Here is a 25,497-nt window from a genome sequence, read left to right on the forward strand (position 1 = left end):
CCTTCGTTTAAAACGTCCAACTGCTCAGTCTAGAGCAGAAAGAAAACCCATAAAACTCGTCGTTCAGTCTACACATGGGAAACAACCAGAAACACGCTCCCTACCACAGCGAATACAGCCTCCCTCAAACTCATAAGTCTTATAGTTACCACGTCTATAAAACAGAACGGTTAACTCGGACTTGGGGGGCATGTTATGTAGTAAGATATTTATTAGGTAAAATATCTTAGATATTTTAAGCGGTTAAGATATTCCTGAGTAACTAACCACATTTTTAGGTAAGCTTATTTTTATTTGGCTTATAAATACAATGACAAGAAAGGAGCTGAGGGACGTTCTTTCTATGTTCAAGAGACCCTAAATAATATTTCAGAGCAGTATCATAATCACTCTCTTGAGAGCTGAGGCTCCATAACTCACATCTGACTTGAGCATCGGAGTATCTTTGCAGGTACCTCCCCCTCCTTTGGCGAGTATGAACAACAACAATTGGAGAAGAGCAAGCGTCCCAGACAGCCAGGAGCAACAAAGACACACTGGAAAACATCTACACCAAAACAATGTTATTATAGAATAAGCGCTGTTAGGAAAACATTGTACAAAATATATCATATGTCTGTTAGAAAAATGCTTCATGTGGCTGTTAAAAAATCGCTGCACATTTAAAATATATCATATTGCACTGAACATTTAAAATATATCATATTGCACTGAACTTGATGTGGTCATTCATTTCATTAAGCTGAGTTGTTATAAATAGTCGTGTTCAATGCGTCAATGTTCAAATAAAATCAAAACCACACGTCGAGTTCTAGGTGGCATAACAACCAACCCGGTGAAATCTCAACAATGCTAGCAACTAGAGTGAATAGTTTTGGTGACAATTTTGACACTTTTGATATTATGTTATTGCGTTTGCTTGTTGTTGTTAACCTGCAGAGTGAATAGTTTTGGTCACAGTTTTGACACTTTGAAGCACGGTTTTGCTTCTTTTGGTTTCTTTCATGTAGAGCACCCCCGTTAAGGCTGGAAATAAAGAGAAAAAGCGCGGTTATAGGATGCTTAAAAAGACCTAAAAACACTTTCTGTCTTAAAATGTGACTATTAATTTATGATGATTGGCCTTGGAGGAGGTTTACCTTAGAGAGCTCAATTGAAAGAAATCGACCTATTGAGGCTATGAATGAAGGGTATTTTAGGTTCGGAAACCAAGGGTTAACTGTTGTTTTTGTTCTTGGAGGTAGAATTATTGGTGCTTGAGTGGTCACGTTTTCTTTCGTTCAAAGTTTTCCATTTGGTGTATTAAAAGGTGTTAAGTTCTTGAATTTTCCTTTTAGATAATGTGAGTTGGAATTGTAAGTGTAATGGTTGTTTTCAGTGTTATTGGTTAGTGTATTGAATATTTTAAGTGCTAAATAATTTTAATATGGAAACTTGGAGTCTGGAGAATTTTCTAGTGTAATGTGTGCTTTAAGCTTGAAATTGAGTTGTTAGACGTATTGGGTCTATCGAGAAGGAGGTTCACCGGAGAGACACAAATATCAATGAGATATAAGTCCAAGCATATAAGGGATTGACACCACTCTCTACCAAAAACCTTAAGACAATGGGTTAATGGGTCTTTCACCTTTAGATAATGTTCTACTTTTTCATTTTTATCCAACAATCCCCCCCTCAAGGGTGAGTCCCTTCCACATTGGTACATTCCCTCTCTAGCGGAAACATTCCCAACCACGAGTACCCCTCTATATCGTCGTTCATCTTAACGAGACACGCTTACCTGGAACCCTTCCTCAGGAAGACTTTTGATACAAGGATCATCGTACTCGTCTAAGCCGGTCACCAAGACAAACTATCGGCTTTGATACCATTGTTGGGTCTATCGAGGAGGAGGTTCACCGGGGAGACATAAATACCAATGAGATATAAGCCCAACGATATAAGGGATTGACACCACTCTCTACCCAAAACCTTAAGGCAATGGGTTAATGGGTCTTTCACCTTTATATAATGTTCTATTTTCTCATTTCTATCCAATTTAGACTTACACTTGGATTTCCAACAAGATGATGGATTGTCTCGGAGTATACCTAAGTTGTTAAACGATGTGGATGGATCGTCTAGGGATGTACCTAAGTGGTTAGATGCCTTTGGGGTGTACTTGAGTGGTAAACCATGTGGATGGGTTGTCTATGCATGTACATGAGTTTTTAGACATGTTTGGGGGTGTACCCGAGTGGTTAGAGACATCTGGTACACACTAGACATGTCTAAGACCCTAGACGGTCTAACATCCCAGACGCGTTTAACACCTAGACGATCTTACACCCCAAACGGTCTAACACCTCAGATTGTTGATAAGTGTGATAATTACTTATTATTCACACTTATTTTACTCTTTAATTTTTATTTTTTCATGTTTTGTGATGCAATATTTTCCTGTTTTGTTTAGGTTTTAGGTTTAGTTAGTCCTTTTGAAGCTTGATTTGCTAAAGCTTCAATATCTCTTGATTGGTCTTCCATGATGAGAAAGCATGATTGATTTCTTTGCTTTGATTGAAGTTTTTTGCTTGAGTCACTAAACCATGGTAGTTAAACTATTTGATCTAGGCTAAGTTTACCTTTTGCTTTTCATGAGGACATGAAAAAGTTCAAGTTTGAGGGAGTTGATAAGTATGATAATTAACTATTATTCACACTTATTAGAACACCTTATTTATCCTTATATCATGTATTTTATGTTGAAATCCATGAAAAGATGTAAGATTTGTATATAGTCTACATAGATATATTTAATTATCTGTTTTTGGTTTATTTTGTAGGAAATTGGAAGATTGGAGAAGAATAGAGAATTGGTGCCAGAAGTTGCTAGTCTAGCCAACAAGCACCGCTGGCCCAACTAGTAGAGTAACTCTAGCTCAACCAGAAAGTTTTGCTAGCTCAGCCAGCAGAGCACCTCTAGCCCAATGAGAGGATCTTGTAGTCTAGCGAGCACAACACCTTAAACCCAACAAGAGGTATTTGTGACCCAACAATAATGCACTTTTTGGAGAGGGTTTTAAAGTGGTGAGAATGGAAGAAAAAAGGAGATTTTGGATGTGGGAACAAAGTTGAAGCTTAGGGACGTGGTGGGGAGGCATAGTTTTACTTCTAGAGCTCAAGGAGGCTGCTTGGGGCATGTGGGAACATCCTATTCTCCCTCTTTGAATCTCATTCTTCTTCCATCATCCATTTTTGTAAGCTTTGAGGCTTTCCATCTTGTTTAGGATAGATATAGCTATTGGACTATTTTGTACCTTATAAATACTTTGATTATATATATGCATTATCATTTAAATGTTAATTTCTTGTTTATATTCTTAATGCTTGCGGGAATGAGGACGTTCTTAATTTAATTTTTTATTTGTTGGGTTTTGGAAAGAATCTAGTGAACCCTAGACTTTGAAACAAGAAATCTAGTGGGGGCTAGTATTTAGGAATGGAGCTTGACCTATTGGTTGTCTTAAACCCTCCTAATGCAGGTTGGCTTCTTGAGTGATCAAGGGATTGACGCTGAGCTAGAAAACCTAGTCTCTCTTACCTAAGAGATTAGGATTTGAGTGTTTTAGAGGGTTGACATTATTATTTGATGGACATGAGATGATTTCGTGTGTGCAGAGAGTGAAGTCAGTGAAATCTACCTCTAACATTGTTATTCCATACGATTTCTACCTTTTTCCCAATCCTAAGTGCCTCCAATTACCAAATTCCACCATTCTTTGTAAATCTTTATTTACATGCATATAGTTGTAAATTCATGAATTATTCATTAGTCTAAATGAGTTACTAATCGTACAATTAACTAGTATTACATTACTTTCTTGAGAAAACAATATCTGATCTTACCATGATTTTATTACTTGAACGATTTGGTATACTTGTCAAATAGTTTAACAATGGTTCAGCTTGTGATTTATCTAACTAGTACCTTTGACTAAGCTCATCTAATCTTCACTTTTGATTATGTTTACTCCAAACTTGAAGCATAATTTACTTTGTGTTATTTGTGTTTTTGTTATACTTTGCTTATGCTCATTGAACACACATTATATAAACAAAAACATATATTCATAATAAAGAATGTGGGTCGTCTAATGGTTATATATAAGTGTTTAATACCTTAAGTTCTCTTAGGTCGTTTGACGTCTTGAGTAGTTTAGCTTGTGACTCGTCTAGCCAACATTTTTTATTGAACGCATCTAATATTCACTTTTGATTACGTATACTCCAATCTTCAAGCGTGTTATTTGTGTTTTTGTTATAATTTGCTTACACTCATTGAACACAAATTAGATGAACAAAAATATATATTCATAATAAAGAACATGAGTTGTCTAATGGTTATATATTAACATGTAATGAGATCTTTGACTTACCTAACCTTTTCTATGTTTAGTGCTTATCTAAGAGTATGATCTAATCAACTTTAGCTATCCTGGAAGATAACCTTACTTGACTTTCTTGTTTCATTATATATTTTATTATTATCAAAACCTATTTATTGTTAGGTTCGTCTAATGAAAATTTTCAGTATTTAATACAAAGAGGATATATTCCCTAAAAGGACTCCAAATGTCATTACACAACAAATCAAAAAATTTCGACTAAAATGTTTTGGATTAGTAAAAGATACCTATTTTGTTTAGCAAATTGACAAAAATGAAAATCAAAAGAAACAATGACAAAACATATTTAGTTTCAATCATTTGTAAACATTTGTAGGAACATGGCCTGGCCTAATTGTTTATGTATGAAATAAGGTATGAGAAGTAAAAGTAAAATTGTATTTAGAAAAATCAAGAAAAAGAAAAATGATCAGTTTGTGTAGTAAACTGAAAATTATTCTCATTGATTGACTTAAGAAGAGAAAGTAATTAAGTTAAAACAAAATGATGGTAATAAAACGCGTTGTGCAAATGAATGTCTTCATTAATTTAATATTATCTATTCCTCCTATTTTAACTTTAGTTGAATTAGGAAAAAGAACATATATGAATAATCTATATGAATGATATAATTCTTTATTACAACAGATACAAGAAGTTGTTACAACAGAGTCAATTACCCCATATATGAGAATAATCAAATTAATTAGCATGTGAAGTAGTGTTCATATAAAACTATATATATTATAGAAGCCAAAGGTAAAAACATATAAAACAAAAAAGATAACTAGACTAACTAACAAATTAAACTATAAGAAAACAGAACTAACTGAGAATAAAATATTTAACTTAACTAAATACAATACACACGGCTTTCAGAGATAACATTGGAGCATCACATTTGCGAGTTTGATTATACTTATTTTTATTTTTAAAGTAAAAACTTATATTTATTTTATTCCTACCTCTATTGAGTACCATACATAATTGTAGTTGTGTCTATATGTTTTAAATATTTAAATAACTTTTTTTAAAAATAAAAATTACAACAAATAAAATATGATATTTAATGAGTTCAACTGTTGAGCAACGAAAAAGAGTTATTATTTAAATAAAACAAAATTGAAGATTAAAGAAAAAAGATAAGATCAATTTTCTAAGTTACTAATATATTAAATATATTTTTTTATTGAATTCTCAAAAGCGAACTGTTAGACATTCTAACATGACAAAAAAAAACTATAAATAAAAATATTATAAACAAGTAAAAATGTTTAAATGTGTGTATTAGAAATGATTTAGTTTAATAAAATTAAAATTTATTATTTTTTTAAATGCAATACATTATTTGAAAAAAGCCACACAAGGAAAAAAAATTATGCAATTGAAGTTGTAATGAAAAATAAAGTATATGGGAGATTTGACAGAACTTAATAATATTGAATGAGTTAAACAATTGATAGGGATAATAAAATATTGTCCAAAGGGTTCATCAAATAAAACAAAATAAAAGAAAAAAAAAATAGTGAAAATCAGTTTTGTAGATTACTTAAAAAATTAAGAATGTAATAATTTAAATGGAAATTGGTTTGAGAATGGAAATCAGTACTCATGTCCAATTAATGTAATATTTCTCATTAAAATTGAGGCAGATTCAAATTATACTCACACGATAGATTTATTTATCGTCACTAATAAGACGTTACTATGTAACTCAAACCATTTAATTTTAAAACACAAGGCAATGATCATATATGATAATATGTTATTAAAACATCTCTAGTAATGTTTCTTACAAAAACACATAAATATTAACATATTTCATTTTTATTACTATAAAAAAAATTTCAGTTTTGATATAAAGAATTTAATTTGATTAATTTTGTTTGACCTCTTATGGTGATTAAAGTAGTTGAACACATGTTTAGTTTTTAGTAAAGATCACATTTATTTATTAAAAAAATTAACATTGATATAATTAACCTTGAAGGAAGGAATTATTTTTTTTTACATTGTAAATTTAAGTCATTAGTAATTACTTAAATGTTAATTATATAACATCAATTTTCTCTTTAATAAAACAACTTCTTATAAGACACACCTTTTGTTAAGCAACGGGTTAAACATCATCTACTTGAGATACTCTTGGATCATATAACACTGAATCGCTGTAAGGAATCAAACTAAAAAGACTAAATGAAAAATTAAAAGAAAAAAAGATCAAATTTAAAACTTGGCATACTTATAATAAACATATTCAAGTGAATTATACATACTATAAAAAAAAGTAAATTATAGAGCATGCACAAATGGTGGAAATGTGACAATTGTTCACTCTTTAAATAGATTGGTTACAGCACTTATCCTGCCATTTCATGAGGTGGGAACACTTTCTGAATAAAATCTAGGAAGCGACGTGAGTAGAATGTAGGGTCCACCGCCGAGATAGATAATGAATCAAACTGAATAGATTTATATGCATGTTCAATCTTCTTAGTCATGTTGTACTCTTGCAATATGTCAATTATACCCAGGTAAAGTACGACGTCGTAAGCTTCATGGAACATTTCCATTTCCTCTTTCCCTGGAATCTGCTCTGCCCTCGCAGGCATGTTAACACCAAGCTGGATTTGTAGTCTGCATAACAAGTTCAAAAGTACGAAAAACCCTGATCAGCCTATAAAATTCTAGTCCATCAAATACTTTAATTTGTGGCATGACATTTATCAATCAGCTTTTAGCTTTTAAAATCACTTTTCGAACGCGATTGAGATAGATATTTGTTCCAAGCTGGGACTGCTTAATATTCATTCCCAGCTTGAGGGAGACTCTTAAGTATAGTTTTTTGTTATTTTTTCTGTTAGACCTCTGTTACAGATCTGTTATTCTTTTTCTTTTCGTTACTCTACATTGTATATATATACCTTCTATTATCTCACAATAACATAAAGAGCCTTCATTGATCATTCTTATTATTTCTTTTCTCTCTCCCGATTGCTATATTTGTTATTAATTAATTTTGAAACAGGAGCACGCATGCATCCTTTGGCAATGGCTTCATCATCCCAGTCCCACCACAATTATCCTTGAAGGTTGAAGTGTCAAACATCCCAAATTTGTTTATATTTTATGAAAATACAAGTGATAACGAATTGGGAGGTGTATGGATCAAACGAAAAATATAATAGAAGGACCACTACGATGTTGAAAATGATACATAACATTAGATAAACCAGTAAATCTCTTGAAGAAACCATACCTTGCAGTACCAGGTAGAAGTAGATCCACCTCCTCGTCACCAGCAGCTGAAGCTCTCAATCTGCTACCCCTAATGTGTGACCCTACAACAACGCTATCATCATCTGCACCTCGAGGGACCAGAACAAGACCTTGCGGATAATTGGATGCTTCATCCTCTAGAGGGTCTGTTAGTTGATCATCAATGAAAATTTGAAATTAGTCAGTTCCATTATTAATAATTCTAGTAGAAAGCAAGAATATAAATCATGTTGAAACTTGAAAGCATAACGACAAGACAAGACAAACAAATAGATAAGCTTATAAGGCTTTTTAAAATGGCGCGGTGCCTAACCATAGTACAGTAAAACTGTGATCATATGTCAACCAAATGAAGCACCTGGAAAGAACCACAATGTTGAAGGAAAAAAGAAGGAAGAAACAGTCACTGGGTTAAGAGTTGACTGAAAACGAGTCAGCGTGTTCAACTGGAATGACCAAGGACCTGGTTCCTTTCAGATGAACAAATCCAGGCCTAGTTTTAATACACTGGTCCAAATAATCGTGACTAACAGTTTAAGAAGAAAATCTAGACATAAGCCAAACCTATTATTGTAAATAGGGGATTATTTGGATAACAGTATCCATAATACCTCTATAATGATTACGATAAAATATTTTTAGAATCTTTAAATTCAGCATATTTTTGTTTCATTTAAGAGTTTGAGTGCCTCACGCTGGCAATCACGTCAACAATTGCATTGTCAATAGAATTGTCATGCACGGTCATCCGCCACCACTAGTATTGGCGCATATAGCCCACGCCCAAGCTTCAGTGAAGCCCACTTGCAGTTGCCGCCATGAACAGTGTCATCAGGACCTCCTAATTCAAGGGGTATTAATGTCCCATTTGGCTCCAATTTCAGTAGATCTAAGTCTTTTTATTCTTTTTCCAAACAGGTTATTTTTGTTACTTCTTTGTTTCGTATATATTTTTTTCAATGTCTAGTATGAAGCCTATAAAGAGGAATGTGGTCGTTTGAAAACAATGGTTGAATCAATGAGTAAACCCTCTTATTGTATATCCTACTCATGAAAGGTAACAGTACATTCGATATTGTTATCTTTTATGCCTTCAATTTGAATGTAAAAATCACTAGACAACAACTCGTTACAATTGCAAATGGTGATATTGCATCCATATGCAGATATGATAATATAACTTTAAAATTATCTATTGTCTTAAATAATGTTTTATATATCCCACAACTGTCCAATAATTTTATTTATGTACAAAAACTAATAGAAGATTTGAATATTTTAGTAATTTTCTTTTTTCTTCTTATTGTGTGTTTCAAGATTTTATAATGAGATGATGATTTTAATTACTAAGGAGTGGGTTATATCTATTAGAGCCTTTACAATTGTACAGGTTCTCAATGAATTGTGTTTAATGCAGATCACACAGCACGTAATTATAGCATAATACAAAATGAATTATAATAAATCCACCTAATAATTAGGAATTAATCATCCTAATTTCTCAAATTTATGTAACGCCTAATTTCCTAGAAATTTGTAACCGCTAATTTTATTCTAACACTCCCTTAATATGGAACATATGTACCAAACTTGTTACAAATGGAACATATGTACCAAGCTTGTTACAAATGGACTCAATCTGAGGGCCTTTAAGGAACTTGGTGAACATGTCAGCCAATTGATTGTATGAAGACAAAGACAATACTAAGATCACTTGTTACTCTGATCCAGATTAGGAAGGATCATCATCTTGAAGCACGTCTGCCAGGTTGGAGCCCATCTGCCAAGTTGGAGCACGATCTGCCAGGTTGGAGCACCGAGTTGGAGTACACTCGGCCGGTTCGGAGCACGATCGGCCGGGTTGGAGCACGGTCGGCCAAGTTGGAGCATGGTCAACCGAGTTGTTGCTCGGTCAACTGAGTTGGAGCACGATTGGTCGGGTTGGAATGATGAATGAAGTGTGGTGTTCGCCGAAGGAAGCCGGTCTTGATCACGGTGGTCATCGGAGGAAAAGGATGCTCTGTGACAGAGAAAAGGGGCACACAGTGACCGATGGTGGACAGAGGCAGCGGACAGTGGACAATAGTGAAAGAGGGATTGTAGAGAACTGAAATTAGGAGAACGGAACTCAGATATTTAGACACAAGTGTTGAAAGACAAATTTTATGGTCACCAGTGGCACTGGCCATCGGCGGGCAGCAATGACAGTGGTTGAAGAAACTCAAAGAACCTACTCTTATACCACATAGAATTGTATATGTTTTAAATGAATTGTGTGTCTAATGCAGACCACACATGTATTTATAGCATAATACATAATCAATTATAATAAATACACTTAATAATTAAAAATCAATCATCCTAATTTTCTAAATTATGTAACACCTAATTCTCTAAAAATCTGTACCAGCTGATTTTATTCTAACAGAGCCCAAGGACCAAAACAAAACAAAGGCTACAAACCAACAAGCAATATTTAAAACATGGACATGTTCCCAAATGTGGCTTAATCATAGAAGACATAGATATCCCTCATTCAACCTTAATAAATCCTTGTTCCCTTGTTTGTTTACCAAAGAGATTGTTGAGTCTCTTAAATGCGACATCTATCAATAGTCAAAGCATCATCATGAAACATATCCCATTTTGGGGTAATAAGAGTAATTTCCCATTGACTTAACTCACTCTAATGTATGAGGACCTATTTAGAATACAATTTTAGAGAAAAATGGTTTGTTACTTTTATTGGTGATGGTACTCATCACATGGACACACTATGAAAAGTTTCAAGGTCTTTAAAATCTGTCAATTTTTTCCTTCTTGTCCAAAATCAATTTGGAAAAACTATCAAAAGAAATTAGGTATGATAATGGTATTGAGTTTGTGAATCATGAATTTTTCAAATTTTTGGCTCATATGGTAATATTAATGAACTAACATGTGTAAACACTATAACAAAACGGGGTTACAAAAGGGAAAAATCATTATCTTTTAGAAGTAGCTAGAGCCTTGCTTTTTTTTTCCAAATGTTTGTTTCCAAAACCTATTGGGGAGAAGTTGTGTTAACTGTAATACCTTCTCAACAAGTTACTTTCCTGTTTCTTAAATGACATTGGTCTTCATTCCTTCTTCTCCTCTAATGTCAAGTTTACCTTGTCTAGTTTTTGGATGTGTTATTTTTTATAACTCTCAATCCTAATTGCAATAAATTAGATCCTAGAGTTCTTAAATGTGTATTTATTAGTTATCCTTCTAACAAAAAGGGATGTGAATATTATCATCATTAGACTAATGATGGATGTCTCTTTCACGAAACAAAAGTTTTTTTGCCAACCTTTGCTTCAGGAGAGAAAGCACTTGAAGCAGATAAGTTCTTCTTCTTATCATTATAATAATTGTCTTTGCAGAATGCACAAGATTTAAGTGATGACTACCACAGATGAGACCAAACCAACCCATGGTGAGGAAGAAGATCACAAATTCTGACAAAAAATTGTCAAAAAAAGGTAAGAAGAACACACTTTGAATTAGAAGCAAGAAGAGTTGTTTAGCTTGGAGGTTAGGAAAAAGATATTACAAAATGAGGATTCTCCTCTTCCAAAGAAAATACGTAATTGATCTCTTCAAAGAATTAGATAAGTTAAGATGTATTAAGAAGTAGATTTAAGCCTAACTCAACCCCACAAAACCGGCTTGTATGGTGAGGTTTGCACCCCACTTATATATTATAATTTGACCTTATCTCTAGTCGATGTGGGACTTCCAACACACCCCCTTCACGCCGAGGTATAGACATCTCGAGCGTGAGAGTAGAATTAATGGGTGGTCCGATAGTGGCCCGACAACGGGTGGAACAGAATGCCCACATAAATCTCGCTAGGAAAGGCTCCAACCTTGCTCTGATACCATATTAGAAAGTGGTTTTAAGCCTAACTCAACCCCACAAAACCGGCTTGTAAGGAGAGGTTTGCACCCTACTTATATATTATAATTTGGCCTTATCTCTAGTCGATGTAGGACTTCCAACAAGATGTGAACCTCGGGAGTTCTTATTGAACAAAATCATAAAATTGGAAGTAAAGAGAGTTCTCCTATAGAAAAGATCCAACACGAGATATTAGTAGGAAGACTTATTTATTATGAGAACACATTGTTAATGCAATTAGTGTGATAAGTCAATTTATGCATGATCTAAGAGAAAGACATGCAACTAGTCGATAAATTCCTCACTACTTGAAGTCAAACCTTGGAGAAGAACTATTGTTCAAGAAAGAAGAAACTTTAACCCTAATGATAGATATTGATGTAGACCATGCAGGTTCTATTATTGATAGAAAATTAACCTTTTGGTATGTATGTTTCTTGGAGAAAGTATGGTAACCCTGAGAAGCAAAATAACTGATACAGTTATCTTGTTCTAGTGCAACAATTAAATTTCGAGCCCTTGCTCAAGGTGTGCCTTCTCTAGATGAAAATCATACTAGATAAACTTAAAATAAAAATTGACATCCCTATGCAATTATATTGTACTTACAAATCATCCATGAGCATAGTATATAATCCAATACAACATGATAGGAGGAAACATATTGAAATTAACACACGCTTTATCAAAGACAATATTGACAAAGGTGTTGTAATTACAACCCTTGTTCCTATAGGACTTCATATATCAAACATTTTCATTAAGGGGCTTCATCAAGTCAGTCTATAGGATCTTGTAATCAAGTTTGGAATGATCAATATTTAATTACCAACTTGAGGGAGAGTATTATAACTAGCAAATTATTAGGATAAAAATATCACCATAGTGATTAAAAGAAAATATCTTTAGAATCTTCTCATCCATGGTAATATATTTTTATTTACTCGTTTTAAAAAGTTTGATTGTTACAAATAGTGTTAACGAAAATGTAATTGGTGGAATTGTTATCTATAAAATAATTATTTATTTCCTTACATAGCTCAAGTTCCCCTCAGGGCTCTTCCACATTAAGATATCCTCAAGTGGAAACAATTTTTAACCACAAGAATCTTAGCAGTGACTCTTACTTGTACCATAGACTCTTGTCCCTGTCACAACGAGACATGCTTTCTTGAGATCCCTATCAAAAAGACTTTTGATGCAAGGGATCCACAAACATAGGATCTATCACCCATTACATATTTTAGGTAGTCACCAAGACAAACTATCAACTCAAATACTACTTGCGCAATTTGATGGGGGAAAACAATAGGGGAGATTTTCAGCAATAAGCATAAGATAAAAACATTAGAGAATTTTACACCACGTTCAACTCAAAACCTTTATACTATAAAATTGTCAATAACAAGGTAGATGGACATTAGCCAATTTGGGATAAGAAAAGGAAGTTTCCAGAAATTGCCCTCATTTTCATCAGTTACCCTACCAAATGAAACTAGCCAATTTGGGATAAGAAAAGGAAGTTTATATCGTCTACTAGCCACATCAATAATTAGGGGAATAGAGCTATCTTTTTAGTCTCTCCGTTTCAGGTCATTAGTTTCATTCTGATGCATGAAAACAAAACTATCAACCCAAAATAAATATCAACCATACAAAGGAAAATAAAAAAAACCATTTGCTTCTCAGATTGGATCAAACACCCACCTTCCTCTGCAAGAATTGCCAATCCATCTACAGTTCTACTTTGGTTGTATGGATGTAGCTGCTGGGGTGCTCGATAATGAACACCAAGAAGGAGGCTGTAATCCATTATCTGTTGTAATTCCAAGAACTTGCTGTCGATTTCAATCTGCCTGCAATGAGTATGACCAACACTGTAAGGTATATTCCATTTTGAAACAAAGCGTGGTACATAATAATATTCTGGAAAACTCACTAGACAAAATTTTGGAATTCAAACAAACACAAGCAGTTCCTATTTTATTAAGCTACAATACATCTATATGGGAAGGGGGGACAAAAAAAACACCTGTTCCTTAAAAGTTGTATATATTCACTCTACAATATCAGAATGTGTCAACGATTCAACTGCACCGAAAGAGACATTTGCTTTATAAACCTACATGTACAAATTTAGAGATATACAATTTTGTTTCTATTAGCTTTGTTCTTTGCTTTTTAAACAAAGAGTAATTTATCCTCCTTTATCTTCATATTCCTAGCAATAAAAAATCTTTTATATAAAGAAGAAACATCAAGAAAATGAAAAATTAAAGAAAATAAATAGTATCACTTACTTCAATAAAGACTCCCGCCAAGATGGTTCCAAGTAAAAGCAGTAATTCAAATCCAAATCTTTAAGGGTAGTGTTCTCATCAATTTCTATCTTATCAGAAGAACGTCCACACGATGAACCTTTCAAATCATATCTCCTATGGATCCTTAATTCTGTGCAGAACATATTTCCCATCACAACAAAGCGAAACTGCAAAATAGAGAATTATGTATCAATATTAGCATCCTAATTAAATAAAATGTAGATTATTAAGTCATTTAGAATGAGAGATGTTATGTCATGACAGGTTCAAATATTTGATGAGGTATATTTTCTTTGTGAAAAATCTTGTCCTTATGGCATTTCAGAATTGGAAGTATTAAAATACAAGTTTGTTAAGAACATGAGGCCTATTACTGAAGTGTAGTAAAGAAGAAATACAAACAAAATAAACCCAACTGACTGAGCACTCAAACAACTAGACAGTTTGTGTATAAATAGCAATGTTATTACTGTAGTAGAAGGTTTCTTGAAACTCATTTTGGGAGAGTGTTGAGACTCCTAAATTCTTGAAACTCCTGTGTTTTTTCACTCTATTCTCTTCATCTCTACCTCTGTATTGTGTTGTAAATTCTTTTAATTCTTGGTACCAGTTGTCTCAATTGGTATCAAAGCTCCAATCTTGGAGTTGTGTTCATCAAGAATTAACACAAGTGAGGCATGTAGAGGACTTCAATAAGTAAAAAGAAAATGGAAGGAAGAATGGAAATTGTAGAGAAAATGCTGGAATCTGAATCAGAATCGAGATTCTAACAGAGACATTGTGAGGGATAAAAAAATGATGGAAAAGATAGTTCAGAAGATGGATAATCAGATGCAGAGAGGGTAAGGAGGCTTGAAGAACAACAAATCAAAGACAAGAAACAGAGTCAGAAGCAGAGAGGGTTTAGATTGGAGTTCCAAGATCACTGGAAAAGATTGGAGATACCTTCCTCTAGCAGAAAGGAAGGTGTGCATGGATGAGCCCATAAATTGGAGGGATACTTCCAAATTAGAGGAGCATCAGAGAAAGACAAGACGGAGGCAGTATTGGTTTATTTGGAAGGATGGCACTTAGTTTGTTCCATGATGAGAATCTTGCAACCCAAGTTCAATTTGAGAGGTTTTCAAGAATTCCGATATGGACAGAGGTGGACCTTGTGTTGCAGCAATTTCAAGAAGTGTTCCAACCCTCTGAAGGACTCCCACCAAAAAGGAGGCCAGATTATGCAATCCACTTGAAGGAGGGATCAACAATTCCTAACATGCAATCATATAGGAATCAATGGCTTATTTATGTTGTACTGCAGGAACTAAACCAAAGGTTTGGCCAGATGTATTAAGTTGGGAAGAGTTTTGTTTTGGTTCAACACTACATACAATGTGTCCAGTTCAATGACAACTTTCAAGCATTGTATGGACACACTCCACCTTGTTGAAAGGGACAACCATTCCTTCAAAAGTGAAAGAGGTCAACAAGTTAACTCAACGATGTGATGAGTTGTCAAATGATTTTAAGTCACCATTTTTTGAGGGCCCTAGACAGTATGAGAATGCAAGCTAATAAGCATAGGAGAAGTAAAAAGTATACTGTGGGAGATTGGGTGTTTCCCAAGTTATAGCCCTATAAGATGCTCAGGCTGGCTAAAAGACCTAACCAAAAGATGTGTCCTCGCTTTTATGGCCCTTTTCAGATTTTGGATAGAATTGGTCAAGTAACCTATAAGCTAAATTTACCGGGGGATAGCAGGATTCACCTGGTTTTTAATGTGTCTCTCCCAAAGAAGGCAGTCAGCTCACTGCAGCTTATTCAAACTCTACCCCTGACCTTAGCAGATGATATGGAGCTCCAGGTTCAACCATCAAATGTGTTGGATATCAGACAGGAAGCAATGGGTGATTTAAAAGTTTTGATCAAATAACACAACCTCCCTCCTTGTGAAGATACTTGGGAGGTAGCATCTACTCTACAAGGTGGATCCTTTTCGGGAGGTATTGTTGTCGGGAACATGAGGCCTATTACTGAACTGTACTCTAGAATAAATTATAACAAAGCAAACCTAACTGATCCTCAAGTCAACCAGTTAGGCAATTATAGAAGCAGGTTTTAGAAACTCATTGAATAATGAGATTCTCAAACTATCAGTAATCAATACAATTCACAGTTCATTCTCTATCTATATTCTCTCTTGACAGCTACCTCTGTATTGTGGAGTTAATTCTTTTAATTTTTGGTACAAGTTGTATCAAAGTAGATGTGATAGTAAGTAATTGAAAAATACTAAAAATTGATTCAGGTGCAGAAAAATGTATATTACCTTTTGACCACTGGAAGGTATAATCCTGTGCAGACCAAAAAATTTTGTGATAAGCGTATTATCATACGTCTTCACATGATGATGATAGTCAGGAAGCATTCTAAGAAGAACCTACATTTCAAAATTTAATCAATACAATCTGTATTCTATAGTCAAAAAGAATAGTAGAGAAGAGCAAGTGAACATTAAAATATCATTATTAAGCAAGAAAGCATATGCTCCAAGACTTTATTCAACATTCAATAAGTGTTTGGACAAGCATAAAATATCATACACAAATCAAACAAAAAAGAGAGAATTCTTCAGGAAAAAGTACAAAAAATCAAGAATGAGGTAAAGATGTCAAGTTTCTCGGCGTATCAGAAACTCGGACTCCTTTGAAACAGTCACAATTAAATTAATCAGACTGTGTTATGTAACTTATGTTTTACGAGTGCTTATGTGTGTATAGATGTAATATTGTTTTATTTGAACCCTATTATTGATATTTAATCCTACGTTTAGCATACTTTTATAATTTGTCACATTTTAACCATCTAGTGCACAATGATGTCATCATCAGCCCTTGTTCCAAGAGCGTCACTGATAAGAGATAACAATCCCAAAGCCAAACAGGTTTATTATGGAAATCTAAACTACTATTAGATGCAGATTTCCACTAATGGCAACCTGAATATTTGTATAGGTACAAACTGTATAATGTATTTTGAACTACAAAATAGAGCCAGTAGAAACAAGCCCCCAAAACAATTATAGATATCTGTAACTGTAATAAATGCTAACAAAGAAGATCCAGATAAAATTAAAATTACCTTCACTTCAGATCTACGCAGTGTCTTAATCATGAATCGATCATCCTGAGACAGGAAAAAGACACTACCACTTTTTCCTGGGGAAGAAAGTTCCCTCAGAGCATCATTTCCACAAATGGACATCATATAGTCAGCAGCATCAATCTTGAACAACTCTCTCAAATTCCTGCAATAGCCACAAGGTCATATATAACAATCACAAGTAAAGTGAAAGGAAAACAGAAAGGAGAAAAAGAAAGTTGTTAACAGTGGTTCCAAACTACGTATACAAACTGTTGTTAGTAGGATATTAAGTATACTACTAGAAACTTTTAGAAGAGTTTAGAAATCTCTATGTAATTATTACTACAGGATTAGAGTTCTCTATATATAAAAGTTGATGTTTTGTTTTAATAATCAATTGAATAAGAATCTTCTTTCATTCAGATTAATCCTTTCAAGTTGATATCAAAACTCCCGATCTTAGGAGTTCTACTTCTGCATTTCTTCTTTACCATCTTAGTTGCAGTTCCTTTTAGGATTGCCTAAGGTGCACCCATTTCCTCCAATTATTGGGGTTACTTGAAATTCACCCAACTTGTGGTTTTTTCACTCCTGCTCCCCGTTGTTGCCATCCACCAGAGCCATTGCTATCGGAGTTGTTGCTGCAGCTGTCTCCAGAACCATTGTTGGACCTTTTGCCACAGCTAGCAGTGCTGCTGTCATTGCTGCCATTGTCAGAGCTTTCTGTCTTACTGTTCTGTTTTTATTTAGGATGGGGCTAAGGAATCCCTATGTTTTTTAGCATGACAGCTCCATTAAGCAATGTTGATCTTCTGAGTTTAGATTCTTAAAATCCTAGCAAGACTCCTTCATCCTCTTCAATTGAACAAGGAATACAAGCACTGCATGCTGAAATTGAACATCTAAAATCCCTCATGGTGACTATCAGTAAGCCACCTTTTGGTACTTGCTCTATCTCTTTTAATGTTTCTAAAACTTTATGTAAGGACTCTTTGGGTTCTAGACTCTAGTGCGACAGACCATATGACTCCTCCTTCATCTCTTTTAACTCATTTGTTTCTCTTTCTACTAACCACATTACTGTTGCCAATGAGACTCATATCCCAATAACTTGACATGGTAATGTTTCTCTTTTGTCATCTCTCACCCTTAAAGATGTCTTTTATGTTCCTAAACTTTCAAATAATCTTATTTCTATTCAAAATTACCTAGGACCTAAGTCATTTTGGAACCTTTCTTTCCACTCATTGTGTTTTTTAGGATCCTGCTACAATGGGACGATTGTGGATGTCAAGAAAGAGGGAGGGTTCTATTGCTTTAATAACTAGGGAACTAAGGATAGTATCAGTACACAAACAGGTACCTCTTGTCTCCAATTTGAGTCTTCTCAAATTTGGCTTCCTCACTGTGATCTAGGACATACCTACTTTTATGTTGTAAAGTCTATGTTTCCTTCCTTATTTTCGGAAGAGTTTGTTGAGTAATTTAAATGTGATGTATGTCAACTTGCAAAAACACCATTGTACCACATATACTACTAGCAATACAAAGAGTGTTCATCCTTTCGACTTAGTTCACTATGATGTTTGGGGCCTGCATCAAACTCTAGTATATTGGTTCTAAATTATTCATAAATTTTATAGATTATTGTACCCATGTTACATGGATTTTCTTCGTGAAAGAAAAATCTAAAGTTTGTAACTTATTCGTCAAATTCTTCCATATGATAAAAACACAATTTCTAAAGTTAATTAAACGTTTGTGTTCTAATAATGGGAGAGAATAAGTAAATGATGATATGTCTAAATTCCTTTTCGATAATGGTGTTGTTCATGAATTCACATGTGTTAATACACCACTAATGGCATTGCTGAAAGAAAATTAGACATCTTGACACGAGCACTTCTTTCCCAAATGAATATTCCTAAATCATATTGGGGAGAGGTTGTCCTCATTGTTGATTAACTAATTAACCAATTACCTTCTCGAGTCCTAGATGGTCTAAAACACCAATTACACTTGGAGCCCACTGTTAGGTTACTAGATCGAGGAATCCAAGAACACCACTGCAAAACACCCAAACTCACTGAAAAGATCTTGTATTATTGATTCTAGGCACCAAGAACAGCAAGAATGCCTCCAAGGGACAATGTTCCTTTCACACGGATGCCAATGATCCTGTCAACAATTCTCTAAAACATCCAAAAACATCCCCTACCTAAAAAGACCCATCCTACTATATAAAGGAAGTATCACTCAACCTAACAACCCAACTAACAACTAATTTTTAATTTGTTTCCTCCTATCATTACACACCACTGCAAAACAACCTTGTCCTCAAGGTTGGAATAGTGAAGCTTGATCCAATGGCTCATCTTCATCAACTTGTAATCATAAGAAGGGAATCCACTGGCTACTGCCCGCCAATTCAGGTCTAAAGGCTTGGGTGGTGGTCGTTATGACTCCTTTTGTTCCCTTAATGATAAGAACTGCTTCAAACCAAAAGACTTGGAAAACTGACTTCTTGCACGGCTCAAAAATTCTCTAGCATATCTTTGCGACAGCTCTCGTTTTCTCATTTCTACTTCTAGATCTTCCAGAATTACTTGGCCATATCCATAAAGCACAAGTGTCGCAGTATGCTCTGAAACTGTTTGCATTGCTTCCATTACTGAAGTTTCTTTCCTACCATCTTTACGTTCCTCCATTGTGAGTAATTCAAGACGGCTAGTTAAAAACAACTCTACAAGAAAACCAGAAATTCCTTTGTGGCCATTGATAGAAGCAAGATCTATAGGTGTTATAACATCAGGAAATTCAAGATATGGATTTGCAACTGCTATAGTGGATGAACCCCTGGACACCAGGGCCTCAACTGGATTGCTCCCTGACCCCACTATTTTAACCCCAGGCCTCAACAATTTTGCTCCCTCCTCATCTGGTTTACTACTCTGCAGATCTATCTTCCTTCTTCTCTTCATCATTACCTACGTACTCTCCTTCTTCAGAGAATTTCATGCCTTTCTTGCTATTTTGCAGACTATCTTTCTTAGCATCCAATCCCGTTTTTCCCTCTTTCTTTCCTTTCATGACAAATTTCTCACTTCCTTTTGAGCCCCTTTCATGATTTATGCGTTCCTGCAGCATGTCTTTCTTTTCTTGGACGATTTCTCTTATTTCTTGCACACTGTCTTTCTTTTCTGTCATGGCTCTTCCTTGTTTGCTGGCCCCTTTCTCCAAAGTATTTACTCTTTCTTCCATCACCTCCTCAGCCTCGTCCTTCCTTCCCCTTCTTTCCTCATTCACCGACCCTTGACTGCCCTCCGAATTCTTGTCTAAATCCTTGGAGTTTTTCATAAAATCTCTGAACATCTCCTTGAGTTCTTGATGACCCTCTTTTAGTTCCTCTATCACCCTTTCTACTGCGCTAATTCTTCCTTCCATTATTTTCCCTTGTCAACAATTCTCTAAAACATCCCCTACCTACAAAGCCCCCCCCCCCCCCCCCCCCCCCCCCCCCCCATATTATATAAAGGAAGTCTCAGTCAGCCTAGCAACCCAACTAACAACTAATTTTAATTTGTTTCCTCCTATCATACACATTATATCCTATCACCCACCCTAAAAAAGAAGTATTAAAAAACATCAAGTATCATATACTTCTCGATATGACATTTAGGCATCCCATAATACTCAAATCCCTATCAGATTATTGAACTAGGTGCTCGAGATATGAATATTATAAACACATCTTCAATAGATACACAATACACTAATAATAGAGTAATTCTAGACCCAAAAGCTGCATATGAAAAACAAAATTTTGTTATATGCATGCCTAGGGAATACAAGAAGGATACATTGGCCTCGAAAAAGAAATAAGCCTAAACAAGTGTCAATACTTACCTGAACACCATAGGGCAGTAATCTTTCCATTTAAAACCCTCTGACTGATGAGGAGGTGTCAATTGAGAACCTTCTTTAGGAAAATTCATCCAAAAGCTTGCTCTAGGACCAAAATCTGATGCTCGAACTTCTCGCCTCTGTATTGGTGTAATCTTTCCCACAGTATACCTAGCCATATTGAACCCGTTTAGACATTACTTATTTTAAAATCCAAGCAAAAGCAATAGTGGGTAGTGCAGTGTAACATTTTTTCTACTAAAGTAGGTAGATTAAGTGCTTTTATTGTTTAAGGTTACCGCTTGAGCCATCATGCATTGATAGAAGTAGGAAATAATATTCGTCTAAGTTCTAGAAAAAATTTGTGAAATATAACTAAGAAGCAAACATTTGTTACTGAGGTAAAATCTTTCAATTGTCAAGTAATTCCCAATATCAATGGAATTCCTTTTCTCTGGTATGTGGGAAAATTCCGAAAATAATTATTTATTTAGACAAGTACTAAAAAAATTTGTCACTTGACTAGTAATAATTACAGATGTACGAAGAGTGTTTGGTTTTGATGATTAACCACTTCAGCATTTCATCGTTTCTAAACTGAAATATTTTACCAAAATGACATTTGTAATTTTATCTATTTTCAATAATCACGTTTATTTTCAGAGGCAAAACTGACCACTAACATGATTGATAAATACAAAACCCCGTCCATTTGAAAATTCTCACTTAAAACAAAATGAAAATTCTAATCAGACATCTCCGTGCCTGCCTCGACTTCTTCCAACATGGATCCAGCTTTTTTGGTTTTTTGTGGAATAGCAAAAAGAATTTCAGCAATAAAAACAACAGAGCATTCTTAAATTTATTACAACTAAACATTCATGCGAGTGCAAAAAGTCAAGGTAGTGCCCTTTACCTTATTCCAAGCTGCAAACTAAGCATCAGATCATAGCTCCTGTGACCTTTAATGATCGCTTCACCAGGTCTTTTAATTTCTTTGGCAAGTTTTTTCTGAAGCTGTTTTGCCTTTCTAGACATTGATGAAAATTTATTATTTAAAACTAACTCGCTTATTAACACACCTTGCATGTACTCGCGTTCCAAAATTGGGACTTTATCTCCATTTTCAGCGATAGAATCTGTTGATCCTAGTTTTGAATCGTTTCCAATCACTTTCTCAATAGATACCTCAAGACTCCAGCGCCTTTCAAGAGAAATATTTTTGCTGCGAGATTGTTCCAGATTTAACAGGTTTCCTTTGGCCAGCTTGTCAGATGAAACACTACTCAATCTCCGACTCTCACCAACCTTGACATCTCCCATATCAACTGAAGCAGCATGATGAATATGTACCTGTTTCTGTTTTCTCAGATCTGGCAACAGCCCTCTTTTTCTCAATGCATTGAGATATATTTCTTGTGCAGATGGAAGACAGCTACCTTTTGGATAGAAGGTTCCTTTGCCATCTTTTAGACCTCGTGTCCAAGTCCCAACATAGCAGCCTCCATCACTCCATGTATATACCCCAAGCCCGTGCATCATCCCATTTAGCCAGCTCCCTTCAAATGAGTCCCCACTTACCCAGGTGAGAGTTCCTTTTCCTGACATTCTCCCACCTTTCATATTTCCCAAATATACATTTCCATTGGCCCACGTATACTTGCCTGGACCCTCCGGTGTTCCTTGGATCCAAGAGCCTTCAAAGATATCTCCATTTGGATAAACTTGATAACCCAACCCATGTTTAAGATTTAATCGCCACCGACCATTGTAGGTCAGATTATCCGGACCAATATACGTTCCTGTACCATGAATATAGCCACCTGAGAACTCACCTTCATACATTACTCCAGAAGGCCATTGTATTTTCCCAAATCCATTTCTCATCCCCCGTCTCCACTCACCATCATATACACAACCATCTGACCATACATACTTACCCTGACCCTCTGGAATGTTACCAAGAAGGGACCCACAATATGACTCTCCATTAGGAAGTGCGAGTTCCCCAACTCTAAATCCAGCAACTTCAGAGGAATGACCAGCTTCACCGTTTGTCAATATAGATACACGGTCTATTTCAGAAATGGCATCAAGAGATTTTGTTCTCTCTGCACAAGAAAGTGCTCCATCCAAATTATCAACTGTGGCCACAGGGCCAGACATGCATAATGATCAAAAGGAATATTTCCTTATAGAATTATAACTATCCCGAATTCTCAACAGCTACAAGACAAGAGGTTGCATATAGGAAATCTTACCAAGAGTTTGACCCTTGAAACTCTTCGTCCTTTTGACTAGAGAAGAGGAGTCAGACAAATAAAACAAATTAGATATATGTCAATAAACAAACAAACCTGAAAAGATCCACATTCATGTCAGGTAAAAAGGGGGACAAACAATAGTTATAAAGAGCCTAGGAGAGAACTTAATAGAGTATAGAAAGAGGCAAATTTAAATCTAAAAAAGCAGGGACAAATACCTTACTTCCTTCAAAAAAATTGCCATTAAACAGACACCACAACTACAACAATATAATTTCAAAAGAAGAGTTCCAAGTTGATAAAAGTTAAAAGAACCAAAGAAAAATGAAATGCAAAATATGCATACATAAGATGGAAGGACAAACCTTAGCATAGGAAACTAAACTTTCAAACTGCAGAAAGTCTTAAAATTGAACATTTTACCACATTCAGTTTATTTTGCAAATTAAAACAATACTAAGTACAACAACAAAATAGAGTAGGTGTAAGTAGATGAGTTAAAAAAAACAGCAGAGAAAATGCCCAAAAACCAAAAAGAGTTGTTGAAATTAGACTCTGTTCATGTCCATCAGGATTGAAAAACCTAAACTTTAAACATCATCGCAAAGTCAATTAATAAGTGCTATTTCCAATTTCTTATGACAACCCTACTATAACATCCAAACTCATAGCTCAACCAACCAGTTTCTGAAAAATTATGCACACCTTCAATTTCAAAACATACAAACAAACACTCCCAAGATAATAGAGAAATAGTTAACAAAATCAAACTATTAGACGATTAATCCCAAGGTCCTTATTTCTTATGGGAAAAAAAAAACCTTTTATCACATAATAACATACTCAATTTCCTTGAAATCAATATAGCAACCTGAACTGAACACTGGAAAAAAGCCACAAGCAACAAACAAGCAGAAGATAATAACCAATTCTCACTTGTCACACACTAATGACGATAAGCGATTCCACATTACACACAGACACATCAAACATCCATAACAGAATTTAATAGAAACAGAGAGAGAGAGAGAGAGAGAGAGAGAGAGAGAGAGAGAGAGAGAGAGAGAGAGAAAAGAGTACCTTGAAAGTGAAAGAATAGGAAAGAAAATGAAGTCAAGTGTGTAGGTGATGAAGACAAGGAAAATTAAAGAAGTGGTAGATAAGGGTTGTTTGGTCCAATAATTTAAGCTTAGTTTCCACTCTCCAAAACTTGGTTTTCTGACAAACGCGATGGGTAGAAAAGTAACACTGTTAGATTGATCGGATCTCTAACACAAACTCTTTATTTTTTTAACGCTGACGCTTTGTCTTATGTTCAGGCAAAGAGATGATGAGATGGGAAGCACTTTATTCTAATTCCAAGCTAACATTTTTGTGCAATTAAATATCCCTATAAGTTGCTGTATGATATCGTAGTTGAATGCGATGTATCCCAAATGGCGTGGCTGGTAAAAAGACAAAATTGTCCGCGCTGGGTTGGAGGGTAGTTAATTAGTGGATATTAATCGGATATTTGTGTGCAGTAATAATTGAGTTTGTTACTCACAAACAGAAGCTTTTGGACAAAAGGATTCTCTCAAGGGTTTAAAATTCAAATTTTCTTATCCAGAGCCAATTTTCCTTTACAAACATGTGTAACTACCATCTGCCAAAGAGATACTTCTTTTACTTTTTATAATATAATTATTTTAAAAACATAATTGTTAAGTGATTTTTTTTAGAAAGAACCGTATTTTTAAATATTTTCTATAAAAGGTCATTCTTATTTGTTATTATTTATTTATTATATTTATAATTTCTACAGAGTCTTTCTTATTATATTTATTATTTTTCTCTTATATATTAATTTAATCAATTTATATATTATTAACCTATTATATACTTATATATAAAAAAAACTAACCATTTTTTATATACAATTTTTATTTTTATTTTATCTTTTATAATATAATTTTTAACTGATTTTTTTAAACATATAATTGTTAAATGATTTTTTAGAAATAACCATTATTTTGAAATATTTTGTATAAAAATTTCACATATTTTTCTTTTTTTTTTTTCTTTATTCTATTTGTAACTTATACTAGTAACATTGACATACTCTTACTATTCCGATTGTTCTTTTCTTATATATTAACTTAATTAATTTATATAGATTATTAACTTATAATATAATATAAATATTTAGAAAATACAAACTGTAACATCCCAAAAATACAGTCTAAAATTATATAATAGAATAATCACATTAA

General features: G+C 34.4%; 1 protein-coding gene across 2 annotated transcripts; it reads right to left on the reverse strand.

Moving 5' to 3' along the window:
• Positions 1-6,646: 6,646 nt before the first annotated feature.
• LOC108326010 (phosphatidylinositol 4-phosphate 5-kinase 9) lies at positions 6,647-24,576 on the reverse strand. Of its 2 annotated transcripts, XM_017559217.2 has the most exons (9): positions 24,326-24,576; positions 21,898-23,278; positions 20,985-21,152; positions 17,076-17,241; positions 16,264-16,374; positions 13,929-14,116; positions 13,336-13,484; positions 7,684-7,849; positions 6,647-7,061 (listed from the first exon to the last, which is right to left on the reverse strand). In XM_017559217.2, exons 2-9 carry the CDS (start codon positions 23,145-23,147, stop codon positions 6,785-6,787), a joined length of 2,475 nt encoding a protein of 824 aa, XP_017414706.1. In that variant the 5' UTR covers positions 23,148-23,278; positions 24,326-24,576; the 3' UTR covers positions 6,647-6,784. The 2 variants fall into 2 exon arrangements, with proteins under 2 accessions (XP_017414706.1, XP_052730380.1); XM_052874420.1 differs by lacking the exon at positions 24,326-24,576 and having other exon boundaries at positions 21,898-24,165.
• Positions 24,577-25,497: the final 921 nt, after the last annotated feature.

The sequence above is a fragment of the Vigna angularis genome, chromosome 3 (assembly GCF_016808095.1).
Source record: "Vigna angularis cultivar LongXiaoDou No.4 chromosome 3, ASM1680809v1, whole genome shotgun sequence".
NCBI lineage: Eukaryota > Viridiplantae > Streptophyta > Magnoliopsida > Fabales > Fabaceae > Vigna > Vigna angularis.